Genomic DNA, 23,689 nt, shown 5'->3' on the forward strand with positions numbered 1-23,689 from the left:
TGACGTAAAAAAGTTTGATAACCAGTGGATTCGACTATTATCACAAACTATGTTCATAATGAAGTAACTGTTACAGTCATTTTTTAGCAAAAATGTCTCCTGTTTGCTGGTTCCAATCTCTCAAATTTCAGGATTTTACACTTTTCTTTGTCATACATGAAGGTTAACTGAATATTTTTGGAATAAAGATAAAACAAGATACCTGAAAATGTCACCTTGGGCTTCATTTTCTGACATTTCATTGACAAAATGATTAATTGATAATGAAAATAATCAGTAGTTGTTTCTGGTACAATGATTTTTATGTTGTGATAAAGTTCTATTCATACCATTTTTCTCGATTGACTTTCCATAAATGTACTATTGAGGGAAAGATACTGTATATCAGAATGTATTAGTTAAAGCTCAGAGATTACTCAATTAATGAATTAAGTGATTGACAGAAAATGGATTGTCACCTATTTTGATAATTGATTATTTCCTTATTCATTTCAAGAGATTTGAAGGGGTCACAAGACAAAAACTGTCAGCATTTTAAACTCAGAGGCCTCCGTGTATGTTAACATTTGACCTCACCTGTACTCTGCAGTGCACATAAATTAGGATTCACACACTTTAAAAGAACTACAGAGCAACAGCAGCGTTCATCTTCATCTTTTATTCCATAACTTGATCACAAACATGAACATTCACATTTCTGTCGACAGAAACACGCTCGCTTTGCTCTCCTCTCCGGCAGCGTCATGCATATTTCCATTTTACCATCCTGATGTCGCTAAGAAACAACATTAACAGCTCGTTAAGGTCAGGTAAATCCAGTTCTCTGTCATGGTCGGGTGAACTTTCACTGTTTGAAGCCCGGCTTTTTGCTGAATGACATTTTAACAGCATGATTCTTAATAATTAGAACGTGCTGAGATCACATGTGGCTTTATAGCAGTAAAACTCACTCGCCCCGACAGTGAGGCACTGAATCACCTTCATTTCCTTTATTTAAAATTACAATGCAGACAGCAGATACACACATTTTGCTCTCTAGCTGTTTGCTCTGTTTTACCCTGAACTTCAGATTAGTTTTGAGTGAGCCGTAACCAACAAACCCACCTTCATTTTTAATCAGAGTACTACAAATACCTTTAATATTCTTATATACAATTACTTCATATACAGATACAGTTCAGCTCTTTGGATTCCAACAGCCTCTTTTTAGTATTTCACTTCATTTAAAACATTTTTCTTTGAAGAATGATGGAATGTCTTCAAGGAAACCTCGAGCATTTAAACATTTGATATATGTTGCATAAGGATAATGCAGCTGATATATTTGCTGTAAAACTACAATCTAACTTTTTAAAATTTCGGATATTTTTTATTTATGTGCGAGTGCAAAACAAGAAAAAAAGGCATGGGATGTCTGGTCTGTTCAATAAATGGCTGACAAATAAACTAAAATAAATAAAGACGAGTGCGAAGGTGATGATGATGATGTAGGCAAACAACATACTTTGAATATTTAACATTTTCACAGCAAGTCTACACACAGGAGGGGCTGTTAGAAAACATTTCCACAGGGCCAGGCAAGTGCGTAGGCTGTCACCAGAGTCAGAGTCTTTACGTTTACAAAAAAGCAAAATATATGGCTTCAATGACACGTCTGTACAACACAAAGAACAAAAAAATTTGGATGCTCAGCTGTGAGTGATGCCGCTACATTTGTAGAAAACCTTTTCTTTTGTTTTTGGACTTTTGCACAAAACAAATAATGAACTATTTTCTTTAAAACCAGGCTGATAAAGACAAGAGAAAACCACTGTATACAAGTAAAAGGCAAGTAAACATGAAATTTTACAAGAGTAAAAGTAGTAAACGTTGACTTTGGCAAAAAAATAAATAAAGAAAACACGTCCAAAACACAAATTACTCCTTTTTTAAAAGAAAAGAAAACAAAAAAACATCCTATAAACTTAAATTTTTGGATTCTCTCTCTTCATGTCAGGAATAACAGTACAAATAACAACCTTCTTACATACAGCTGCTGCTCCTTCATTATCTGTCGGACATTTCCTCAAACACAAATAAATAGTTGAGCTTATCCAGAACGTCTTCAAAATCATAAAGCTAATTTACAATGGCTTCTTCTCTTTTGCTATCCTTTTGTACAACACCCACAAATGTAAACCGAGGCCGAACAACCCAAAAACAAACAAACAAACAAACAAAAAAGTAAGTAAGGCATTCAAAACATTTATACAAGAGAAACATGGCGACAGTGAGAAGTTGGATGAATGAGGTGAAGTGTGTCTGCAGCAGCTCTATTTGGGAGGCAGCGGGTTGTCCGGGGTCGTTGGAGTTGCCAGTTCTTTGTAAAAGTTCTCGATCTGCTCTTTGTACATCTTCACGACCACCGGCCGCTTCAGCTTCATTGTGGGACCTGTAGATAAAATATATAATGCAAATTCATACTGTTAAACACTTTTTATTTGTTGTAGGTGTTATCTCACTATAGCTCAGCTCTGGAGCATTTTATGACTGCAGCAGTGACAGCACTGTCTTGAAACGACAGTCAGATGCCAAAATGAGCAATGAAGGAGGTTTTACTTGCTGTAGTTATTCCTTATGTTCATACTGACCATTAGAAGATCTCCAAATATGCTGGAGGAATGATTATAGCAAGAAAAACATGTCAATGTTTTTGTGATTATCTTCAATAATTTAAAAATTAGATGTAAGGGTGACTTGCAGTCTTGTATTCACCTTGTTGTCAAATAATATATAATAATCTACTCAAAAAGAACTACAGACATTTAATGAATTTGGCACTTGAATAATCATTAAGAAAATCTAAAAATAAATAATAAATAAAACTGTTAAACCTTTACTGTTAAAAAAAAAGCCTATATAAGCCTGTATAAAATCAACCACTAGAGGTCACTGTGTCTGAGGTTAAAACCTGAAGCTGTTACAAACTGGGCCTGTATTTATTAAACAGCTAAAAGTCAAATTTAACACATAAAAACATAAAAAATAAAAAACACATTTTCAATATTTAAATTTTCTTTGGAGAATTAATCATAATAAGTTTCACACAGTCTCAATGTAAACAGCTCCTGGTTACTTTAACTATTTTAGTTATCATAATTACACAACAAGAGCCTACTTTAACCTTTGTTATCCCTTTTTACATTCAAGTGTCCTTCAGGCAGAAATACTTTTGTACACTGCAGCTATGTTCTGAAGCAGTTCTCCAGGCTGAGAGAAGCATTAAACATTTGCTAAACAAATCCTATGTTTGCTTTTCCTGTTTGTTTACGTTAATTGTTTTGTTATTCTGTGTGTTTTAAGCCGTCTTGTCTGACTTATGGATTAGCCATTTTAGCCCTGAGGAAACATTTTTAATTGTGCTTTAATCCTTGACATTCAATTGTATTTAAAGATGACTGCAGTCTTGTATTTATCTACTCTTCAAACTTCAAACTTTTGATGAATAGCTTTCACACTTCGCCTTAAAAATGCCCTTAAATGTGAGTTTGCCCCAGAGTCTTGTTAGCATATGACTGCAGTGCAGACACGGCAGCTTGGTCATGATGAATGGTGATTTTTTAGTCTAATTGGTTTTTCCTGCTCTTGAATACAAGTGATGAATCATATGATGTCCTGACAGCTGCTCTGACATTTCACTTTAATTAGGGGAAAGTCAAATGTTAAATGTGTCTTATTCCAGTGAAGACGTTTTATTTCCTCTTACGTTGTCTTTTTAGATAATTAGAAGTCTGATAATGACGGGTCCAGGAATCAGATTTCTACAGCACAAATATTCAAATAATCTTTTAATAGTTCAAATCATCAGTTTTTCAATGCTGCTGCTACACTGTAATTTCCCAGCTTGGGATCAATAAAGTATATCTATCTATCTATCTATCTATCTATCAAAATTCCCACTCACCAAGCTCTCCTCCAACGATGGAGAAGTCCCGATCCAGGATGATCCACTTCTGGATGCGCTGAGCATTGGAGGTGGCCTCCTCGTTGACTCTGTTGATTCCCTCCTGGATGGCAGCGTGGATCTCGCGATCTTTGCCACCTGTGATCTCAGAGACACGTGTGGCGTTGCTGCCCATTTTACTGCAGAGCTCAATGGCTTCTGGTGTCAGCTCGTCCTCTGGACCGGCTGATTCAGCGTTCACCTGGCACTGCAGACGAGAAAGAACAGTAGAAAAACTAATTTAATTAATTACTAAATCACAACTAAGAATGACAAATAATTCAAAGTTAGTGCATCCTGTTTTAATTGTTTTGAATTTTGCAGCTTTAAACTTGAATTTGAGATTAGCAGTTTTGCTAATCAGCCACCAGATGGCAGTGTATGACAAATATTTTAGAGCCAGTGTTCAGCTTTTTACTGTTGATGAAAATCTCCTTTTGCAACAGTATCAGCCAAGGTAAACACATAAACTCTAAGATAAGATAAAAAAAGTAGTAAAGATAGGATGTTTACTAAGCACAGAGCCAGTCATGCTTTGAAATGCACATCTTAGATACAGTTACATCCTCAGTCTTCATCTGATACCCTTCACTCTGTTAAACAGCCCGTAACGCTCCTGTTTTTTTCTTGACAGTGTTAGTCTCCCTACACACTACAGTACCCTCCACTTAAAGTTGACAAACTGAGCTGTGCTTGCTGTGAAGGTTAGACCAGGTCCAGGTCTCAGTCTATAAGCTTTTTACCTTAATGGTGAGCAGCATAGACAGAAACTTCCTCTTGTCTCCGATCAGCATGGCGTTGCTAATAAGCGGCACAGCCTCTTTGACTGCATCCTCGATTGGGACCGGAGGGATATTCTCACCTCCTGCTGTGATGATCAGCTCTAAAAATCAAACAAGGACACACATTTAGGTAAGAGACAGATTGAATTGATCAGGGTCTGATACAGAAATACTTTCCTGAGGCTTAAAGAGATTAAATGGTACAAGAGAATCTATACAGTCAGTGACAGTGTTATCAGCAAGGATATAAGCATGTATATGTGTATATGTGTGTGGGTATAGATTTATTATGTTGTTGTTGCTTGGTAGTTTTGTTATTGCTTGGTTTCTTTGATTGTTTTAATTAATTAAAAGTGTGTAAAAAGTATCCTTGGGAGAAAGGCCCTTTAAATAAAATGTATTATTGTTTTTATTTGGCTCTGAAGGAGACATGGGGGAGGTTGTTTTTTTTTGTAACTTACCTTTAATTCGTCCCGTGATGAAGAGGAATCCGTTTTGGTCATGTTTGCCCAAGTCTCCAGAGTGCAGCCAGCCGTCTGAATCCAAGGCCTCCTCTGTCTTGTCAGGCATGTTGAGGTAGCCCATGAAAACGTGGCGACCCCAGAAGCAGATCTCACCGTTTCCCTCCTCGTCTGGGTTGTGCAGCTTTGTCTTGCACCCTGGGAGCTCCTTACCACAGCTGCAGGACAAAAAACATTTCTTTAACTCAACACTCTGAAGCATGTTTCTTTAAATTATTCCTGATTTCCAAGTGGAAGGAAAAGTAGTGCCAAATCAAACAAGCAAAGCAAATACCTGGTGATCTTGAAGGCGTCTGAGCGCGAGATGGTGTGAGGTCCGGTGCTCTCGCTCATGCCGTACAGCTCATATAGAGGGATGTCCAGGCTGAGGAAGAACTCCAGGGTGTCTTTGGTGATGGGAGCGGCGCCGGTGTAGCACTTAGTGCAGCGGTCCAGGCCCAGAGCTTTTCGCACCTTTTTGAACACCAGCTTCTTGGCTATGTGATAGGTGAACGGTGTGCGCCCGACTGCTCCGCTTCTTAAAAGGGGTCACACAAAAACAGCCACTGTGAATGTTTGACTCAATCCAATTCACATATGAAGTGTCCAGCAGATATTAAATGTGATGCACATATAATTCTAGTATCTCTGTATGCAACGACTACATTCCTACAACCAGGTAAGAACTGATGTAGGAGAAAAGTACTAACAGAAAGCACATTTCAGTAAAAAGTCATAACAAAAGTTTTGAAACCATCACTGAAGAAAAGATTGAAACCTCTAAATAAAGCTGTTATTTCAAAATGAATACGTACGGGTTCATCTTGTTCAGATTTCTCTGCAGGCCTACATCTTTGGCCCAGGCAGCCACCTTCCGGCGCACCGTTGAAGACTTGGCCCCGACAGACCTCATCTTCTCCTGCATCTTCTCCCAGACCCGTGGGACGCCCATGAAGGCTGTGGGTCGCACTTCCTTCAAAGTATTTACCAGAGAGCCCTGACCAAAAAAAAAAGAAGGAAGAGGGCTCAAACCACCAGCGGCCATATTTTAAAAACACAAACACCACAGGCAGTTTTGCAGCACAAATATGGAAAATATGATTATGCAATGTGACACAAAAATTATGTGTGTGTAAAAACAACAAAATGTTTTATGTGTATTTGACAAACTCCTATGTACTCCCCTCAGGATAGCCCTTTATTTACTTCTCTAAACTACATTACACACTTAATTTGAGCTAATGCACCGTTAGGGGTGACAATGATGATGAAACGAAAGAGGCTCTGACAAAGAAATTACCCTTGAGAGGGATTGCAGACGTGTTTTAACACCGCACATAAAAACAGCAAATCTCATGAAAAGCTGGCGTACAGTTCATGGATCAAAGATATATTTTTGACGATTATAATGTCTGTTGACTACGAAGCCTGAGAGATGTCATTGAGGACAGTAAACATGATTTTTTATCTCTGCAGTAAATAATGAAGCATATGTTTTAGGTGAACACGTGTTTGCATATTGTTGACCACCTATAAACACAACTTTTGGGACTCACCTTGAGGGCATCTGGCTGAGCGAAGTGGGTGGCCCCTCCGACTCTCATGGTGACCCAGATGTCCACCATCTGAGCTGCGATGTGGCTGAGAGGCAGGTAGCTGACCACCACCTCCTGGGCCTGAGTGGCCTCTGTCAGACGCACATGATGGCTGGTGGAGAGCGCTGTCCACGTCAGCTGAGAGAGGAGAGAGGAGCACAATTAATATGATGCATTTAGGAATGAGGAGTCACATCTACTGTATAAATGTTTTTACAAGACACGGAGAATCACTCTGAAGCATATGACCGCATTGAAGAACAGAGCATTAAAAAATGGTTTTGCACCTTTATACATGAACTTTGACTACAATAAAATGTGTTTCAAAACAAGTTGTAATAGATTCACTCAGACAGTTAACGAGTTTCCCGTTTAACAGGATTATATTGTCCATGTTGTTTGTCTAGAAAAAGCACTTTAGCCACAGACACATAGGTAAAGGTGGAGTAATTTTCATTCCTTCAGGTTTTTTTTGCTGATCTACACCTACATGAAAACCTGCATTGTATTGTTGAATCTGTGCCTCAACTGTCAGCTGCATCTGCACCTTTCTCCCATCACAAACTGTCAGTCCCAGGCAACAAACATGTGACACTGCAGGTGAAAACTTACATTGTCATGGCTGAGCATGACTCCTTTGGGGTGGCCTGTAGTTCCTGAGGTGTAGATGAGTGTGCAGCATTGGTTGGGCTTCTGGCTGGCGATTATCTCATCGAGAGGAGCATCTGGCTCATCACGTCCAAGCTCCATAAACTCGGCCCACTGCAGTAACCAAAGAAAGAAAAGAAAATACTGAACTGATGTTTCTTTGAAGTTAATAAACTTCATAAATGTTTTTTTAACCCTCACATACTGTTCATATTCAGACTCTTCACAGTATCGCCTCATTATTAGTCTCTACCAAAGTTCTACACGACAAAACATTCATGAATACATCATCAGTCACAGATAATAAGTGAGATTAATCCTTAATGAAGCTTTCAGAGAGCTGAGAGAGTTTATTATTTCGTTTTTAAACTTCTCGTTTATGGAGAAAAAACATGAACTATAATAAATGTGAAAAATGCAACAGTATTTTACATTTTTTTTTGAATAAATATGGGTCAAAAACTCCGCAGCACTTAAATGTTTTAAGGGAAAGTCATCTAATTTCAGGCTACAAGTAAGAAGTATTTAGAGTGTATTTACTACTTTCAAATGTAAAAATGGGTCAAATTTGTGTTTTTGAGTTTTTACTTACAGAGTACAGGTTTGGTCTCTTCTCTTTTAGTGCATCTTTGTACTGGACGATGGCTTTCAAGTGTGGCAGCTTGTCTTCAACCTGAGAACAAACAGAGTATAATCTTAATACAAACTGTAAAAAAAAAACCTGAGAAAAGCATCATTTCTATTTTGAAGGTGCAAATACAGATAATTATTAATAGATAAAAGATTAATACTGTATTAATCAAAGCCAAGAGACAGATTTCCTACATGATACGTAGTATTAGAGCTACCAGTGATGTCACTTCTGTTTTTGTGAGTATTTTAGCAAAGTCACTAAATCTCTATTCATTTTCAAAAGATGTAGCCAAGTCACCCTTCTGTACAGCCCTTACTTGTAGTTAAAACTGACAATAAATGCTGGCAACACAATGGACTAGACTGACAGCTCAGAGAGGCTGAAGACAATCTCCCAGTTTTCATTGTTAAAACTGGGCGGAAATAATTAGAGTTTTAAAAAAACCCCGTATTGCAGGACTACTCCAAAGACTTTATGGCGGCCCTTCATATTCGGGCAGTGACATGCAGTTAACAATGGAGGAGAATGGGGGGAGAGCATCATTTCCATTAAGGTTGTGTCTTTTACTAAATGTAAGGGGCGTAGGCGTAGGTTAGCAGCCTTTTAGGCAACTACCCTGCATTTAGAAATCTCCAGATTTAAGTTGGCAGAGATGACTGACTGTCTGGTATCGCAAAACTACACCTTTGCAGAGTATAAGACCTTAATTGGCATGTGCTGTATATCAAATAGTTGTCCACTGTGTTAAAATGTAGTGTGTAACTCTTGATCTTACCTGCAGGATCTTCTGCAGCTGCTTGTGGTTCTCCACCACGATGATATTGGCCCTGCTGTTTTCTGCTACATACTGGCATGCGTCGGGAGAATTGGTGGTGTAGATGCCCACAGCAAACCCACTGCAACAGTCGAGAGAGAGTCACGCTTAGAAGTTTCTGTTTTCACATTCACAGATATACAAAACTGGACCAAACTATTTCTTTGTGCTATTCTGAGCAGGCATCTGGCTTATGTGTTAGAAAGAAACATCTGAGTGACAGCAGGTATATCAATGAGACTTAAAAGTGGATTCCTCCCATCAGAGATATGTAATGTAGTCGAAAGAACAGTGAAACCTGATGTGCTACAACCATCCTACGTACTTTCAACACTGATCAGACTTTGTACTCATCCCTACTGTTTTTTTCTTGAATCTAAACTCAATTACTGGTTTGTTTACAGTGTACAGTTTATAACCTCACTGCTGTTCTCAGCAATGACGACCAGACTAAAAATAGGCTGTATGTTTACTTCCACAAGATGTCGAGGAGAATAATCTGCAGTATTATTATTTTTTCTTGATACCCGTGAAACAAATCTACTTGAAAAAGCTGAAGTATCTCAAACAACATCCTTTATTTTCTTAGTTGTTTTATTTCTTCTTTTATTTTTAAAGTGGCCTCATTTCTAAAGAGGATGGGAAAATATAAACTTCCTGACATGACAGTATTGCCCTTATTGGAGGGACTTGCAATCAGATCTAATGGGAAATGAGACAAGCAATGTTTGAATCAAAACTTTATTTTGCTCTCCTGTGCCATGGTATACTGAAACCATTTAAACAGGATTTGTGTTTTGCTTCCTCAGGACTGGTTTGACAAGCTGGCACTAGTTTCTTTACATTTTTATTGTCATGCATCAGCACCGAGCAGAGAGTAGGCGTGGGAAATCTTAGGACTCTGCAATCAGTCAGTACGCTAATGTGTTACGGCTCCCGGGGAAACTTGATGTACTGATCTATATCCAAACTCTAGTTGGCAGAAGCTTTCCAAGAATTACAGGACAGCTTAATAACAGCTCAAATTGGGGCGACAGTGTGAAAAACCAGACCTCACATAACAGATGTTTGGTGATGTAACCAGCTCAGGCGGGGCAAAGCTGGCCTTGACCAATCAATAGTTATGTTCTTAATTTGCTTCATGGGTTTTGGTTTCTCTGTGATGGAGTCAGTGTATTTGTGTCTCATAGCTCCCTGAACGAAGCACGCTTAAAGATTTGACTTCTGTCGGGGCACTTCATGCTGAATATTTATGCAATCATGGGAGCAGAGAGGTTTGAGTTACTGATATTTGATCACCTCACAGTTCACCAGCTTCCTTTTGATACATAGTCAGAGGAACATCTTTAGATGAAGAGGCTACGTGCAGAGCGGGAGGACGTGCAAGACTGTGTTCTAGCAAACTCATATTTCAAGTCTTGGAATGTATCACTCAGGTATGAAGATGTGCAAACATGAAACTCTTTGTGAGAAAGAACAAAAACAAAAAACAGTGAGCTCATCACAGACATATTCAGAGATTAAGTTGAAACTCACCCCGCCAAAATGGCTCCGATATCAGAGATGAACCACTCGGCTGAGTTGAAGCCCAGGATGCCGACACCATGGTAACGCTGCAAACCGAGCTGCAGAAAGACAAAACACACATTCCTTGAGTATTTGTAACATTACCATTTCTTGTTTTAATCCAGCCAGGTACTCGCTATCCAGTAGGGCTGTGAGTTTTCTTTTAAAGCAGTTCAGAGGAACACTTAGAGTCCCCTTCCGCTCAAAAATGTGATTTGCTTCTTGTTACTTAAGTTTTATGTTTGAGCTTCACTGTGCAGAAGAATGTATTTGCAGAGTTTGACATTTGAAGGTTGTTTCCACTTTCATCTGCTGAAGGGGAAAAAGTTTCTCTGTGCTCACATTAAATCTCAGTTTAGGCTGTGACATCACAACAAGTTCGGAGCCAATCATGGTCCACCTTACATAAGTGTGCTTTGGAAAGTTGAAGCCTACTGTGCACGCACACTGAAGATGGACTTTACAGTGAAGTGGGAGACATTTGCATACAGCAGTTCAAACTTTTGAAATGAAAATGATTTGCATATTTATACAGTCTTGAATTTTTACCATATCAGACACAAATTATTATTCAAAGCAGAGTATTTCTATACAGTATACATCTTAAAACATGTCTGGAGGGGAACTTTAAATATCTCTGCTGTCAGGTTAAGATCTTACAACTCTCAAATTTGTTGAAACTCAACACTTCCCTCGGTGTCTTCCTCATGAAGTGTCACATTATGCACTTACAGTAATAGCAAAACAAAGTATGTCTTTATTACTGAAACACTACGAATACACTTTTGACCTGCCAGCAGCAGCAGCAGATCTGCTGATCTACACAGTGATCAGATCCCTGGACAGCTTGAAGCGCATTGCCACAGCGTCTGTTACTATGGAGCAGATTTACAGACAAATGTACACAAAGCTGTCATAACCCAAACTGAGACCAGGCTTAAAACTGCAGACAGCTTTTTAAATAACTCACAAAGTCTTTCGTATCCTAATATGAGGCTTGACATGTGATTCTCAGCTTCCTGCAGTTAGAAACTTAAAACCTTTGCAGACCCGACTGTGCTTTGTTAATATCTGATTATGTAAAAAGACACACTGCCATGACTGTTGCATCACGTGACCTCGCCACAAGTTCACACTGCCCGCCCAAGAGTGCGTGTTTGGAGGGCGTCAAGTTCAGATTAGGTTGTGTGTATGCATACAGAGACACGTGCAAGTATGTCCGTATGTATGTGTTTGTAATGACCTCGGCCGAGTCTCCATGCTCACTGACTGTGTTTCACAATAAACAATAGCGTGCTCTGTCCTGTATGAACAGCTGAGGTTTGTACTGGCTGACATTTCAGCCCAACTCCTTCGTGCTGCGTCGTGTGTTGTCTAGACTGACTTGGCATAAAATCCAATGTGCAGACGCAAGACTTTTTAAAAATGGCAACACAATACAAGAGGATTGACTGAAATGTCAGACCTTTTGAGACTGAAAAACTGTGGCTCAGGGTGGGCGGTAACAAAATGTATTTCTGTGTAAAGAGCAGAGGTATGACAGGTACTTCACTGTATCATCTGAGGTGTTTTGTAACAGAGAAATTTCACATCTTTTGAAATGTGAGTAATTTCCGTGATTGAGTGACACCAGATTTCCTCAAACTCGTCTTGACAAGTGTAGAACTGTTCAGGACTTTAATTTTAATGCTCTAAATGCAAGCAATAAAACTGACCTTAATTATAAGACCTGAAATAATAAACAGCCAGTTCTACAACCAAAAAAATGAAATACTTATATCGATAAGTTTGGTGATTTGGAAGGATTTGCATTCCTAAATCCACAGGATGAGTTGGAATACCTCAACTGTGAAAAAAAACACATTATTGTTCTATCTATATTATTCTTATATTATTATTCATATTAACAAAGAACTGTCCATCCATCCAAAATCCTAAACAACCTTTGTCAGCATCTTACCTTCAGGAAGCTCTTGGCTGCTATACGGCAGGACTGGTAGTATTCTCTGTAGTTCAGGCTCTTCTGCTGCTCGCCCTCCTTCCAGCTCAAAGCCGTAAAGTCGCCAAAACGTTCCACGGCTGAGGTGAGCATCTGGTTGACTGTCAGAGGGGTCTCAGCAGCCAGGCCAGATTCCCCAATTCTCAGTTTCACCTCCGCGTCAAACTGAGACGTCCACATGCTGCGCTCTGCTGCGGCCGCTGGCAATGACAGAGAGTCTGGGCGTTGGGCACTCACTGGAAGAGGAGGCGTGAAGAAAGAGGGCGTTCAGAAATAATGAGCAAGGCCTTGTTAAGAGAGTTCAATGACAGATCCCCTCTGAGAAGTTTCCAAGAAAATATGCACAACTAAACCTTCTGCTGGATCCTCCTTGCTCCTTTAATCACCACATGAGCTGCAACAGACACCACTGTTTTTTGAGTAAGTCTAATCTAAGCCGCTAGCAACATCTCAGTCACACAGGACAGTAAGATAATACTTGTGATTGGCTGGGTGTACATTTCTTTCAACCAAACAAATCATTTCATTGTTGATACAGTTTTACAGTATTTAAAACTTTTATAACTCTTGTTATCAGTTCCATCAGCTATTAACATGGAATGCACCAAAGAAACTGTTGAGATCTCAAAAACACAAGCAGATGATCATATGACCAGCATATACTTTTATAACCTCAACTGTCTGTTGTAAACTTCAATTACAGTTTACAGACCGACTTCCTGATTCAACACTGAACTAGTGTGCGTCCCTGAGCTGTGTTTGTGGATAAACAGTAGTTTCCAGTGCAGTGACAGATCACCAAAATTACAGGTATCAATACTGATGTAAATGCCAGCCCAAGCCCCGAAACTAAAATCCAAAGAATACAAAGAAGAGTTGAATCTCACTCAACTGTCCCTCCCGGCTCCCTTACAGTCAAGATGGCAGTGAAGCTAACAAAAATTAGGATTTATTCATATCGTGTTGTGCTTAACTTTAGTGAATCATAACAAATTAGGTATGAAATTAATCTGCAGATACTCCTGTTCAAGATGAGACCAAACTTTTATATAGATGTCAGATTTTGAGCTATGATAAAGGCCACAATGTGGGCTGCAACAGGCGTGTTTTTAGCAGAGCCAACTGCCTTTTGCTGCAGTTGTTGATCACTTGTGGCTCGATAAGAGGAGTGAGGAGTTAGCATTCAACGGTGATATAAAAAGTATTATAAAACAGGCTTTCAAACAATTATGATTCACAGCAACCATAACACGTTCTTGAGCATATAGTCATAAATGTGCACAAACAATTTTAGACTGATGGATCCAGTACATGGTCACACACCTGGCAGAGATAATAAACCTTTAAAATGTTCATTAGAATTTGGGAAAGCACCAATTCCATCTTGTGCTTTTTACAATCAGAAATAAAAAAAGGTGTGTTGTTGAACTAACAGCCAGCAGGATGTTTCTGTCGGGTATAGTCGGCATACGGAGGAACTAAATGATGGAGGATTTATGACCAAACTTATCAGTTAGATGGAGCAGGAGGGCAGCATGGTGAACGTTTCATCATGGAAAACTCTACAACAATGATATTTCACCTGTTAAGTGACAGATGAATGACGTCAGCGTATATTAATATGATCAATTTGTTACATTGGTACACAAACGTCATCTATTGCATAGTCATGAAAGAGTGATCCATCCGCTGTTGTAAATTTTCTTAAATTTTTACTCATTAAAAATGATTTTTGGGTGAGTTTTTCCTTAACATTACAGGCAAATTTGTGATATTTAGTTCTATACATTTTTAAAGAAGTTTTAAAATAATTTTTTCTAATTTTTCAGTTCTTCTAAGCACTCCTTCCCTAAGAAATAACCTGGAATAAGTAGAGCCGGTTTTTCCGTCTGTGACTGAGACAGGAAGGAATGTCAAAATTGAGTTTAAAGGCAGGAAAAGGAAAGTCAAGTTGTGCTGCCAGAGAATGTGGAGTTCACACATTCACTTCTGTTTGGGTCACTTCCTCCAGGACGAAAAAAACAAAAGCATGACTGCTGACTTCAGCAAATGGAGCCAACAGTGCAACTATATCCAACATGGAAGATATAAAACATTACTTATCATCATTTTTAAAGCGAGACAAAGCCAGTGTAAACAGAATTCAACCTGCTGGATTTTCTTTGTTAGATTTCAACAGGTAGGTGTGTGTGTGTGTGCGCGTGTGTGAATCTCCCACCTGTTTGTGTGTTTGAGGTCTGCTCAGCAGGGACTTCTGTAGTCTTGGTGCTGCTGGTGACTTCACTGTGGGCGCAAATCTCCTCTTCCCTTTCCCCTGTGTACTCTTCCTCTGATGACTCGCTGAATAACGGGGAAGGAAAAAGAAAAACACAGGTGAGTGGATTCCCAGGACGAATTTGCCCCGTCCGATGGGGGATAACCTGTGGCAGAAAACTGATCCTGCGGTGAGTCATTCGGGGAAAATTGGGGCTTTAAATACGTGGCAGAGCTCACTGTCATCCTGAGAGTCCCTGCTGTTAATCTTCTTAACATACCGCTTATCTACAATTATATCATCATCATCATCCTGACAGTACATTTTAATTATAAAGTACATTTTTATATTATTATAAAGCTTCATTTAAAGCAAAGTGACAAAAACACTATTTTACACTGACAGGAACATAATCCTGTACAGAAATGAACTTTGTAATTACTAACATAACGTGAACTACCACTGAGAACTGGAGTTGTAACCCTGGGTGGTATCAGTTTCCTGTAATTTCCCTATTCGTAAACCGACATTCAAATCTTCCCCTAAGACAGTAATGCTACACACATCCAGTCCAGTAAGCCAACCAGCTGTCAAGCGAGTAGTGTTGTAGTCTATGACGATATCTGACTCTAAACCAGTTGTTCCCAAGTTTTTTTGGCTTGTGATCCTCCTCAGAGGTTTCATACTGAGCTACAAACACTTCAAGAGCAGAATGATTCTCAGATTTGTTTTTAGGAGGACTGATGAGATAAAGGCATCCGGCTTGTTACACAAACAAATCTCAAATGAATGATGTAAAAAGATTTGTTGATTATTGTATAAACCCCCAGACTGTGGTATCAAAGTGCATGTCTTGGCGTGCGTGTTGAACATACTTTGCTGTATCCACAAGGGAGGGAGCGCTGTCCCCTGCACTACAGGAAGACTCCAGGAAGCCGCCTGGTCTGGGAGGCTCCATCACCACGGCCTCAGACATGGTGGTGGGCTCACACGCAGTCACTGAAAGAGAGAGGTGAGAGGTTATTGGCACGGCCTCTGTTATCTTTATTTAACAAACACGACGATTACAGTAATCCACAACGAGAAAAGTTACAGTAGTTACATGACGATGACTAAAAAAGGACACAAAGCAGTGTACACAAATCTTTATATTGTATATTGAGACTTTTTCCGTCCGTTAATGGATTACTTATGTGAACCAATGTTAGTTCTTTTTTTGCTCTTTATTGTTTGTTATCACATATGCACTCTCTCCTCCTCTCCCTCTCTCTCTCTCTCTATCCATCTATCTATATCCAATAACATTCATGTACTATTAATGCATTCAATAACCTACACTTCTTCCCCGGAGTTGTCTGTGCTTTCTCGTCTCACAGGCAATCTGGGCCTGTAGAAGTCCGGATGACAAATTCCAGTCCCGGACCTTCTAGCTTCAATGTCTATTTTCTATGTGCTTCTCTCTCTCTCCTATTCTTGCTGTCTCTCCCCTCTACCCCAACCGGTCGAGGCAGATGGCCGCCCACTTTGAGCCTGGTTCTGCCTGAGGTTTCTTCCTGTTAAAAGGGAGTTTTTTCTTGCCATTGTCGCTAAGTGCTTGCTCATGTGGGAATGTTGGGTCTCTTTAAAATTAAAACCTGAAGAGTTCGGTTTAGAACCTGCTCTATGTGTAAAGTGCCTTGAGATAACCTTGTTGTGATTTGGCGCTATACAAATAAAGATTGATTGATTGATATGTCATAACTGGACTAGATGGTGGAGTGTGCAATTACAATTTGAATTTGAACTCAAATTTTAATAAAAAAATTCTTAATCCTCTTTTTTGTACTTAACTTATTTTAAATTATTTCATCTTGCTATTGTTGTCTGAGTGAAAGTGTTGTTGTTTGTTATGTTTTTATGTTCTGATGAGCTGCTGGACAGTTGAATTTCCCTTCGGGGATGAATAAAGTTCTATCTATCTATTTTGAATAATTGTGAGTTTTCTCTCTGTGTAAACATGTTTAGTGCTGAGGGCTGTTCATCTATTATTTTCATAATGGATGGATTAGTCTGCTACTATTTATTTATTAATAGTCTGGTCTCTAAAATGTTGACATGTTTAAATGACTGGTTTTGTCTAACCAACAATTCAACACCCCCAAAAATGTCCAGTTACTATCACAGACCAAGAAAACCAGCAAATTACTCACATTTGAAAAGCTGAAGCCAGTAAATTCTGACAATTTTGATTTTGTAAACATGTTCACCACTTTTTTTGCCATGTGTCCAAATCACCTGAAAAATGGACTCACTATATTTACCGTTATTGTGTTCAGTGACTCATCTTGAAATAATTAATAGCATCCTATTGACTGACGTGTAAGTGATATCTCAGAGTTTTCTGCTGTAAACACTGTAAATAATTGAATCTGTAGATGTTGATGTTATTATGGTAGAGCTCAACCTGGGAATCTGACTTGCTTTGAGTCAGTATCAGTAGATTTACCTGATGAAAATTTAATGTGTAATGTGGGAGCATCAGTTCAGTGTGTGGATGCCTTATTCTTGATAAGGAAAACTAGACACACATATTATTTTAGGACTACTTTGAGAAGATGCCTTATGACTTAAAACAAAACAAAAAAACCTTTGCTCTCCTGGTCTAATTGCAGCAAAGTAACACACACCGACCTGTGACTGCCTCTGGCTTGTAGTCCTCACAAGATCGACACCCGAGTGTTTATGGCACCGGGTCACAGTGCTTTTTCTAGCCGCTGCTGGTGTTATCTTTACACATCCATCCATTTTTTTAGGCTCTTGTGCACGTTTCAATGTAAAATCTTACATTTAGATACAGTTTAGTCATGTATGAATGCATCAAACGACTGTAACGTGCACAAACGCATGAATTGCTAACCAAAAAAAAAAAAAAACACTCAAGAGGACCCTCTTTGTTTAGCTATATCTCGCTCAAGATCAAGCTTTACAGCTGCCTTTATGAGCTATTGGACAAACATTACTGCTCTATGGACGAAATTTGGTTGTGTGGCAACAGTGTGTGAGCATATGGAACTTTGCTGGCATAGTGGAAAAATCTTGCTCCAGATAACATTGTGTTGCAACAAATTAATATGTGGCCCTTCATGTCCGTGCTCAGTCAACAAAACAACCATTTCCGTTGCTCCGCCCTGCTGAAGCCTTGTAGAAATTCTCACTATGAAAGCAAATTTTGAGACACACAGTCAAAACAGATAATTATAAAGAAGAGGGAGTGGAGGACGGATTTCCAGTAATTCTCCTGCATCATTTATATTTCAGCCAGTGTTTCAGTAGAGGTAGAGAGAGAGAGGATCCTCTTCTGCCTTTTTTTGCCATTACCTCACTACAGGAACCACGTCAAAGCCCCCTGAACGTAAAGACCATCACTGCTCAACCCACCGTCACACCCACACCTCTGTGATGCTCCCTCTCTCATTCAAGCCTCTGTTATTGCCTGGAGCCCCCTCGCAGGGGTCAGTGCTGCTGCTGCTGCTGCTGCTCTGTTTATCTAAAAAGGGCCTGAAAACACATACCAGTGGCTTCATCTGCCTATTGTAGCCTGTCATGACTCGCTGGTTGGGACAATTGGGTTTGGGCGACTGGAAAGAAACAGGCTCCAGAGAGGTCAGAGAGCAGGAACAAAAATATCTTCCACCCCCTTCTCTTAGAGTAGCACATATTTGTCAAACAAAGCCTCCAATATATATATATATATATATATATATATATATATATATATATATATATATATATATATATATATATATATATATATATATATATACACACATACATATATATGTGTATGTCTAAACTGTGAAAATGCGTAAAATTTAATCTCTGTATCTAAAATTGTAGGAACAAAAATTGCAAGCATTCCTGACATTCTGAGCTCTTGGGAATCAGCAGACATATTACCTCAAAGCGTCATAAATTGTCACCACTGTTGTAAGAGAAAATCAATTATATTTAGGAGCGTGTGACGTGCAGCCAGCTGACCCCGGCAGACTGCTTCAGCTCATTGCTGATTTCTACAGCAGGGTTTTGAAGGTCTCTCAGCAAAAGGGGACAGAAGTTAAAAGGGTGACCCACGCTGCCATTTTATTTCCCTTTTACTTCCAACACAGCTGCAGATTCCTCAACCACGCAGCTGTCAAGAGGATGAGGGTTACTGAGGGGAGTTGAGGGTGGAGGCAGGCAGATCTGGGAAGAAACTGGGGTATGTTTGGGGAGACATTTTAACCCCCTCCTCCTCCTTGTCCTCCCTCCTCTTATTACTTCTAGCTGCGTCATTGTTATGGTGTTAGTTACGGTTGACCGGCTAGACACTTATCTTGAGGAAAAGTCTGTCACGTAAATATGAACGTTAAGTCTTTTTCTCGACTTCCCCCTTTTTCTATTTGTCCTCCTTCCTTCCTTCCACACACTGTGTCCATTTTGATCTAATGAGTCGTCATCACATGAGGACGTCGTGTTTATACCATAAATAAAGGCTCATGTTACCTCTGATTTAGCTGTGGTGTGTCAACCCTCTACTTACAGGGATGACTGTTCATCCACAATCTGACTAAAAATAAAATCTGCCTGCTCTGGTAAATCACTTTCAAAAATGTCATTATATTCATTTCCTCTACTCATGTGGTTTACGACACAACGCTGTACAGAAACAGATGCAGCCCCAGCTATTTGAACTTCTTAAAAACCAAAAGCAAAACAAAGGTCTCTTCGAAGTAAGGCTTTAACTATCAATTATTTTAATTATCCATTATTTTCCTCAATTAATCAACGGTTTGATTTTGCCTGTGTACTGTCAGAAAATAATGATAATTCTCCATTACAGTTTCACAGAACCAAAGGTGGTGTCTTCACATATCTCATTTCGGTCGATCATCATTCCAAAAAAGTCAGAAATTATCAATTTACAATCATATAAAAGAATGAAATGCAGCAAATTCTTACATTAAAGAAGCTGGAGCAAGCAAATGTTTCAAAAATCCTTCAAAACAATGATTCGTTATCTGTCAACAAACTTAATTGGATAATTGTCTCAGCAGCTTTTATTTTTATTGTATTTTTTTATTTAATAAAAAACAGGAAGCATTTTTTTCATCTTTTGCATGCTTTTGTGAAGTTTCCTCATCACATGACACCTCGACTGATGCCAAATAATGAATTATCTGATGGATTTAGCACTGCGCAAAGTGACATCATTATTGCAACTGCATTCATGCTATCAAAAAAAGGGGGTGGTGGGGGGATTATGAATGTAGAGCAGACCCAGACACAGCTGTTCCCACTCCAGCAACAGTTGGAGAGACAACAACACTGAAATCTTTTGATTACTACACCAGGATCACAACCCCATCCTCAACCAAAGCTGTGCCTGCCTCACATCTAATAAGGGACTCTCCCCAACACAATACCACCATGCCTGTACACTTGAATTAGGGTAATCCCCCCCCACACACACACACACACACTGTCAAACAGTAAGGACAATACTCCAGTTTTGTTCCACAGTTCTCATGCATCGCCTCTGAGATGACTTGGGTTTCTATCAATCAATCAATCCTCTGCATGCATCTGCATCCTCAACCAGCTGCTGCCTCTGACCATCACCCAGAGGAGCAGTTTACGAGGCGTAATCCTCAGCATCCTTACTGTCCACATTGGTGCCAGTGTTAAATATTGACAAAAATCTTTATCTTCTCTTAAACAATGGCTGTCAACCTGGCAAATACACACACACACACACACACACACACACACACACACACACACACACACACACACACACACACACACACACACACACACACACACACACACACACACACACACACTGAATGGGTTACACCCTTACTGCAAGCCAGCAGCCCTCCACATGTTGTTGAGAGGGGGCCATACTTCATCTTTCTTTAATTTAACACATTTGATGTTGTGTATTAATATATCACATACACAGCAAGACTAAATGAGCTAAAAAGAAAAAGAAAAAAAATGAGGTAAACTGAATTAAATGGCAGCAAGATGACTTTTTGAGCCGCATCAGACAGGATACAATGGAGTCAACCCAGAGGAAACAAATGACCTCAATCGACATAAAAAAGAAATTATATCATATACGAGATAGCCAGAATTATTTCCTTATAGGTTCCCGAACTCTGTCTAAATGAAAGCCGGTACTCGAGGTTAAAAAAAGGACTAAATAAAAAATGAAGTACTTACATTGCATTGCTGGACACAAATTCTTCACACCGTTTGTGTATTTTTTAACAGGTTTATCTTTCCTTCTACTCTTTCTGTAAACGCTGTGCTGAACTTCAAATTTTCCGACCAAACACACATTAAAAACCCGGCTTGCCCGCCTACTGTGGTCTACAACTTGTGTTGAATATCATTCATTTTCAAACACAAGCCGGCTCAGTTTGTCCCCTCCCACAAAAAAAAGACCCCACCCAGAAAAAAAGAGGCAGCCAGCTTCCTCCTACGCTCCTCCTACTACGCGTCAACCAACCCAACGCAAAGCTCATTGGCTGATACTGCTCACACCACAAGACTCATCTCTCCATATTAGGCCACACGAGCCAAATGAGTGAAGGTGGGGGGGAAGTGACTGCCAAGGAGCACGCACGCACGCACACACTCACTCACACACACACACACACACACACACACACACACACACACACACACACACACACACACACACACTTGACAGATGATGCTACGAAACTCAAACCCACCCCCCCCCCCCCCCCACTACAGGAGAGACACTCCCCTGCACACACACTCTGCAGCTATATGAGGTTACTATGGGGCAAACCAGGGCTATGGTGGTGCTGCTGCTGCTGCTGTATGTGAAGGTTCCTGTGAGCAGATTACAAGAGCAGCTGTGCTCGTTTTATGAGTTTCCACGCTGACTGAAATCATTCTTATGCAAACTGCGAGGACGCCCACATCCTGTGACCTACATTATTAAAAATATAACATCTTCCGTCCTCTTATTGTCATTATGTTTTTGTATTTGAAGCCACTGTAAAGCTGTAGTTAGAGCTGTAGGTTTCATTGCTGATCAATCTCCAGGTTGCTTCTTGATTATCATCTGCAAAATTTGATGAAAAACCAGAATAAATAAAATGAAATAACAAAAAAGGAAGGAGCAGCTTTTTAAAAATTAACTCATTCATTTTTTCCAATATTTTCATGCAAAATTACCAAACATTTCTTGGTTGGCGCTTCTTAGACATGAGGATTTTCTGCTTTTCTTTATCTTAAATTACAGTAATTTGGGGATTTATAGTTCATTGTTACTGTAGTTTGGACATAACAAGCAATTTGAGGACTGTTTTGGATTGCTGTTACTAATTTCTGATGTCTTACAGAACAAACAATTTAATCAATAAGAAAATAATCAGCCATTTAATTGTTAGTTATATAAAAGCTGTCTGTCTGTGTTTCACTGTTTCCAAGGTGACAACTTTAAATGTCTTGTTTTAGCCAACCAACAGGCCAAAACCCAAATCATTTTCAATTTATGACAATAAAAAATATAGAAAAGTAGGAAATGCTCACATTTGAGAAGCTGGAGCCAGTAAATATTTATCTTTTGTGCTTGAAAAATGACTCAAATGTGTAATTTCCTCTGTGTCAATCATACAACATGCTAATTGCTTCAGGTCGAACCCCACTTCAAAATATCAGTGATGGTCTAAAGTACTTTATACTTATATTTCACTATGTGAGGGAAGTATTTCACTTTGTGCACCACCGCATTTATTAATTTGAGAGCTCTGTTAACAACATAAGTTACAATTTAAGGTTTTTCACACAAAACATATGATGTACTTACAAAATATAATGTATTTTTACAAATTTAACTACCCAACAGTAAATAGTTGCTTAACTGATGAGCTGGTTAACACAAAATGAATGAGCTCGTTCATCTTTTACATCATTGTCATGCAAGATTACCAAACATTTCTTGGTTCCAGTTTTTCAAACTTGGGGATTTTCTGTATTTTTCTAATCTTAAATTACAGTAAAAATGAATCATTTTGGGATTTAAAGTACACTGTAACTGTAGTTTGGACATAACAAGCACTTTGAGGACTATTTTTGATTGATGTTGCTACTTTCTGATGTCTTACAGAATGAACAAACAATCTAATAATTAAGAAGATAATTAGCCATTTAATTGATAGTTATATAAAAGCTCCACTGCAACTAACTACAACAGCAAAATGCTGCATACACATAGTGATAAAATATAGTAGTATGACAGTCATAGGTGTCATTGTATTTCTACTTATAATACTTTCAGTGCATTTCCCTAATAATATTTGCTTTTACTTAAGCAGCATTTACAAAGCAGAGCTTTTATTTGTAATCAAATATTTGTACACCACAGTAGTATTACTATTTTTGCTTAAGTAAAGGATGACAATTCTTCCTCCAGCACTGCAAAATAATATCATACAATGGATGCTAAAGCTACAAAACAATGTAAGAGCAGAACTGACTGCATCACAGCGGGTTTAAATATACCTAAAAGAGAAGGGCAAACGAGAAGCTATTGCTGGTAGACTGAAAGTTAATAATGTGACTAAACCACTCACAACACTGTTTGCTAACCTCACTTTATCCCTCTGACTGAGAATAAGAGCTGTCAGCTTGACAGGACGAGTCAAGCCTGTACCTCCAGTTCATCGCAGACATGACCTGATATACAGGATGTTGAAACAAAGACTGCGGGGGGGGGGGGGGGGGGGGGGGGGGGGGGGGGGGGCAAACAATCGAAAGAACAAACTATTACAAAAATGTTTGCTGTCGGTCAACACTTTGTATAACTATGAAAATTAATTTTAAACTGAGAAGAAAAAAGAAAAAAGTAATGA

General features: G+C 39.1%; 1 protein-coding gene across 1 annotated transcript; it reads right to left on the reverse strand.

Annotated features, from left to right (window-relative positions):
* Window positions 1–643: 643 nt before the first annotated feature.
* On the reverse strand, window positions 644–21,182 carry acsbg2 (acyl-CoA synthetase bubblegum family member 2). Its single transcript, XM_062423523.1, has 15 exons — window positions 21,021–21,182; window positions 15,650–15,773; window positions 14,739–14,860; window positions 12,482–12,756; window positions 10,492–10,580; window positions 8,917–9,037; window positions 8,100–8,180; window positions 7,472–7,621; window positions 6,821–6,997; window positions 6,080–6,261; window positions 5,560–5,802; window positions 5,226–5,443; window positions 4,726–4,865; window positions 3,944–4,190; window positions 644–2,431 (listed from the first exon to the last, which is right to left on the reverse strand). The coding sequence occupies exons 1-15, from the start codon at window positions 21,025–21,027 to the stop codon at window positions 2,313–2,315; spliced, it is 2,295 nt and encodes a 764-aa protein (XP_062279507.1). The 5' UTR covers window positions 21,028–21,182; the 3' UTR covers window positions 644–2,312.
* Between the last annotated feature and the right edge of the window lie 2,507 nt (window positions 21,183–23,689).

This window comes from Scomber scombrus, chromosome 8, assembly GCF_963691925.1.
Source record: "Scomber scombrus chromosome 8, fScoSco1.1, whole genome shotgun sequence".
In the NCBI taxonomy this organism is placed as follows: Eukaryota; Metazoa; Chordata; class Actinopteri; order Scombriformes; family Scombridae; genus Scomber; species Scomber scombrus.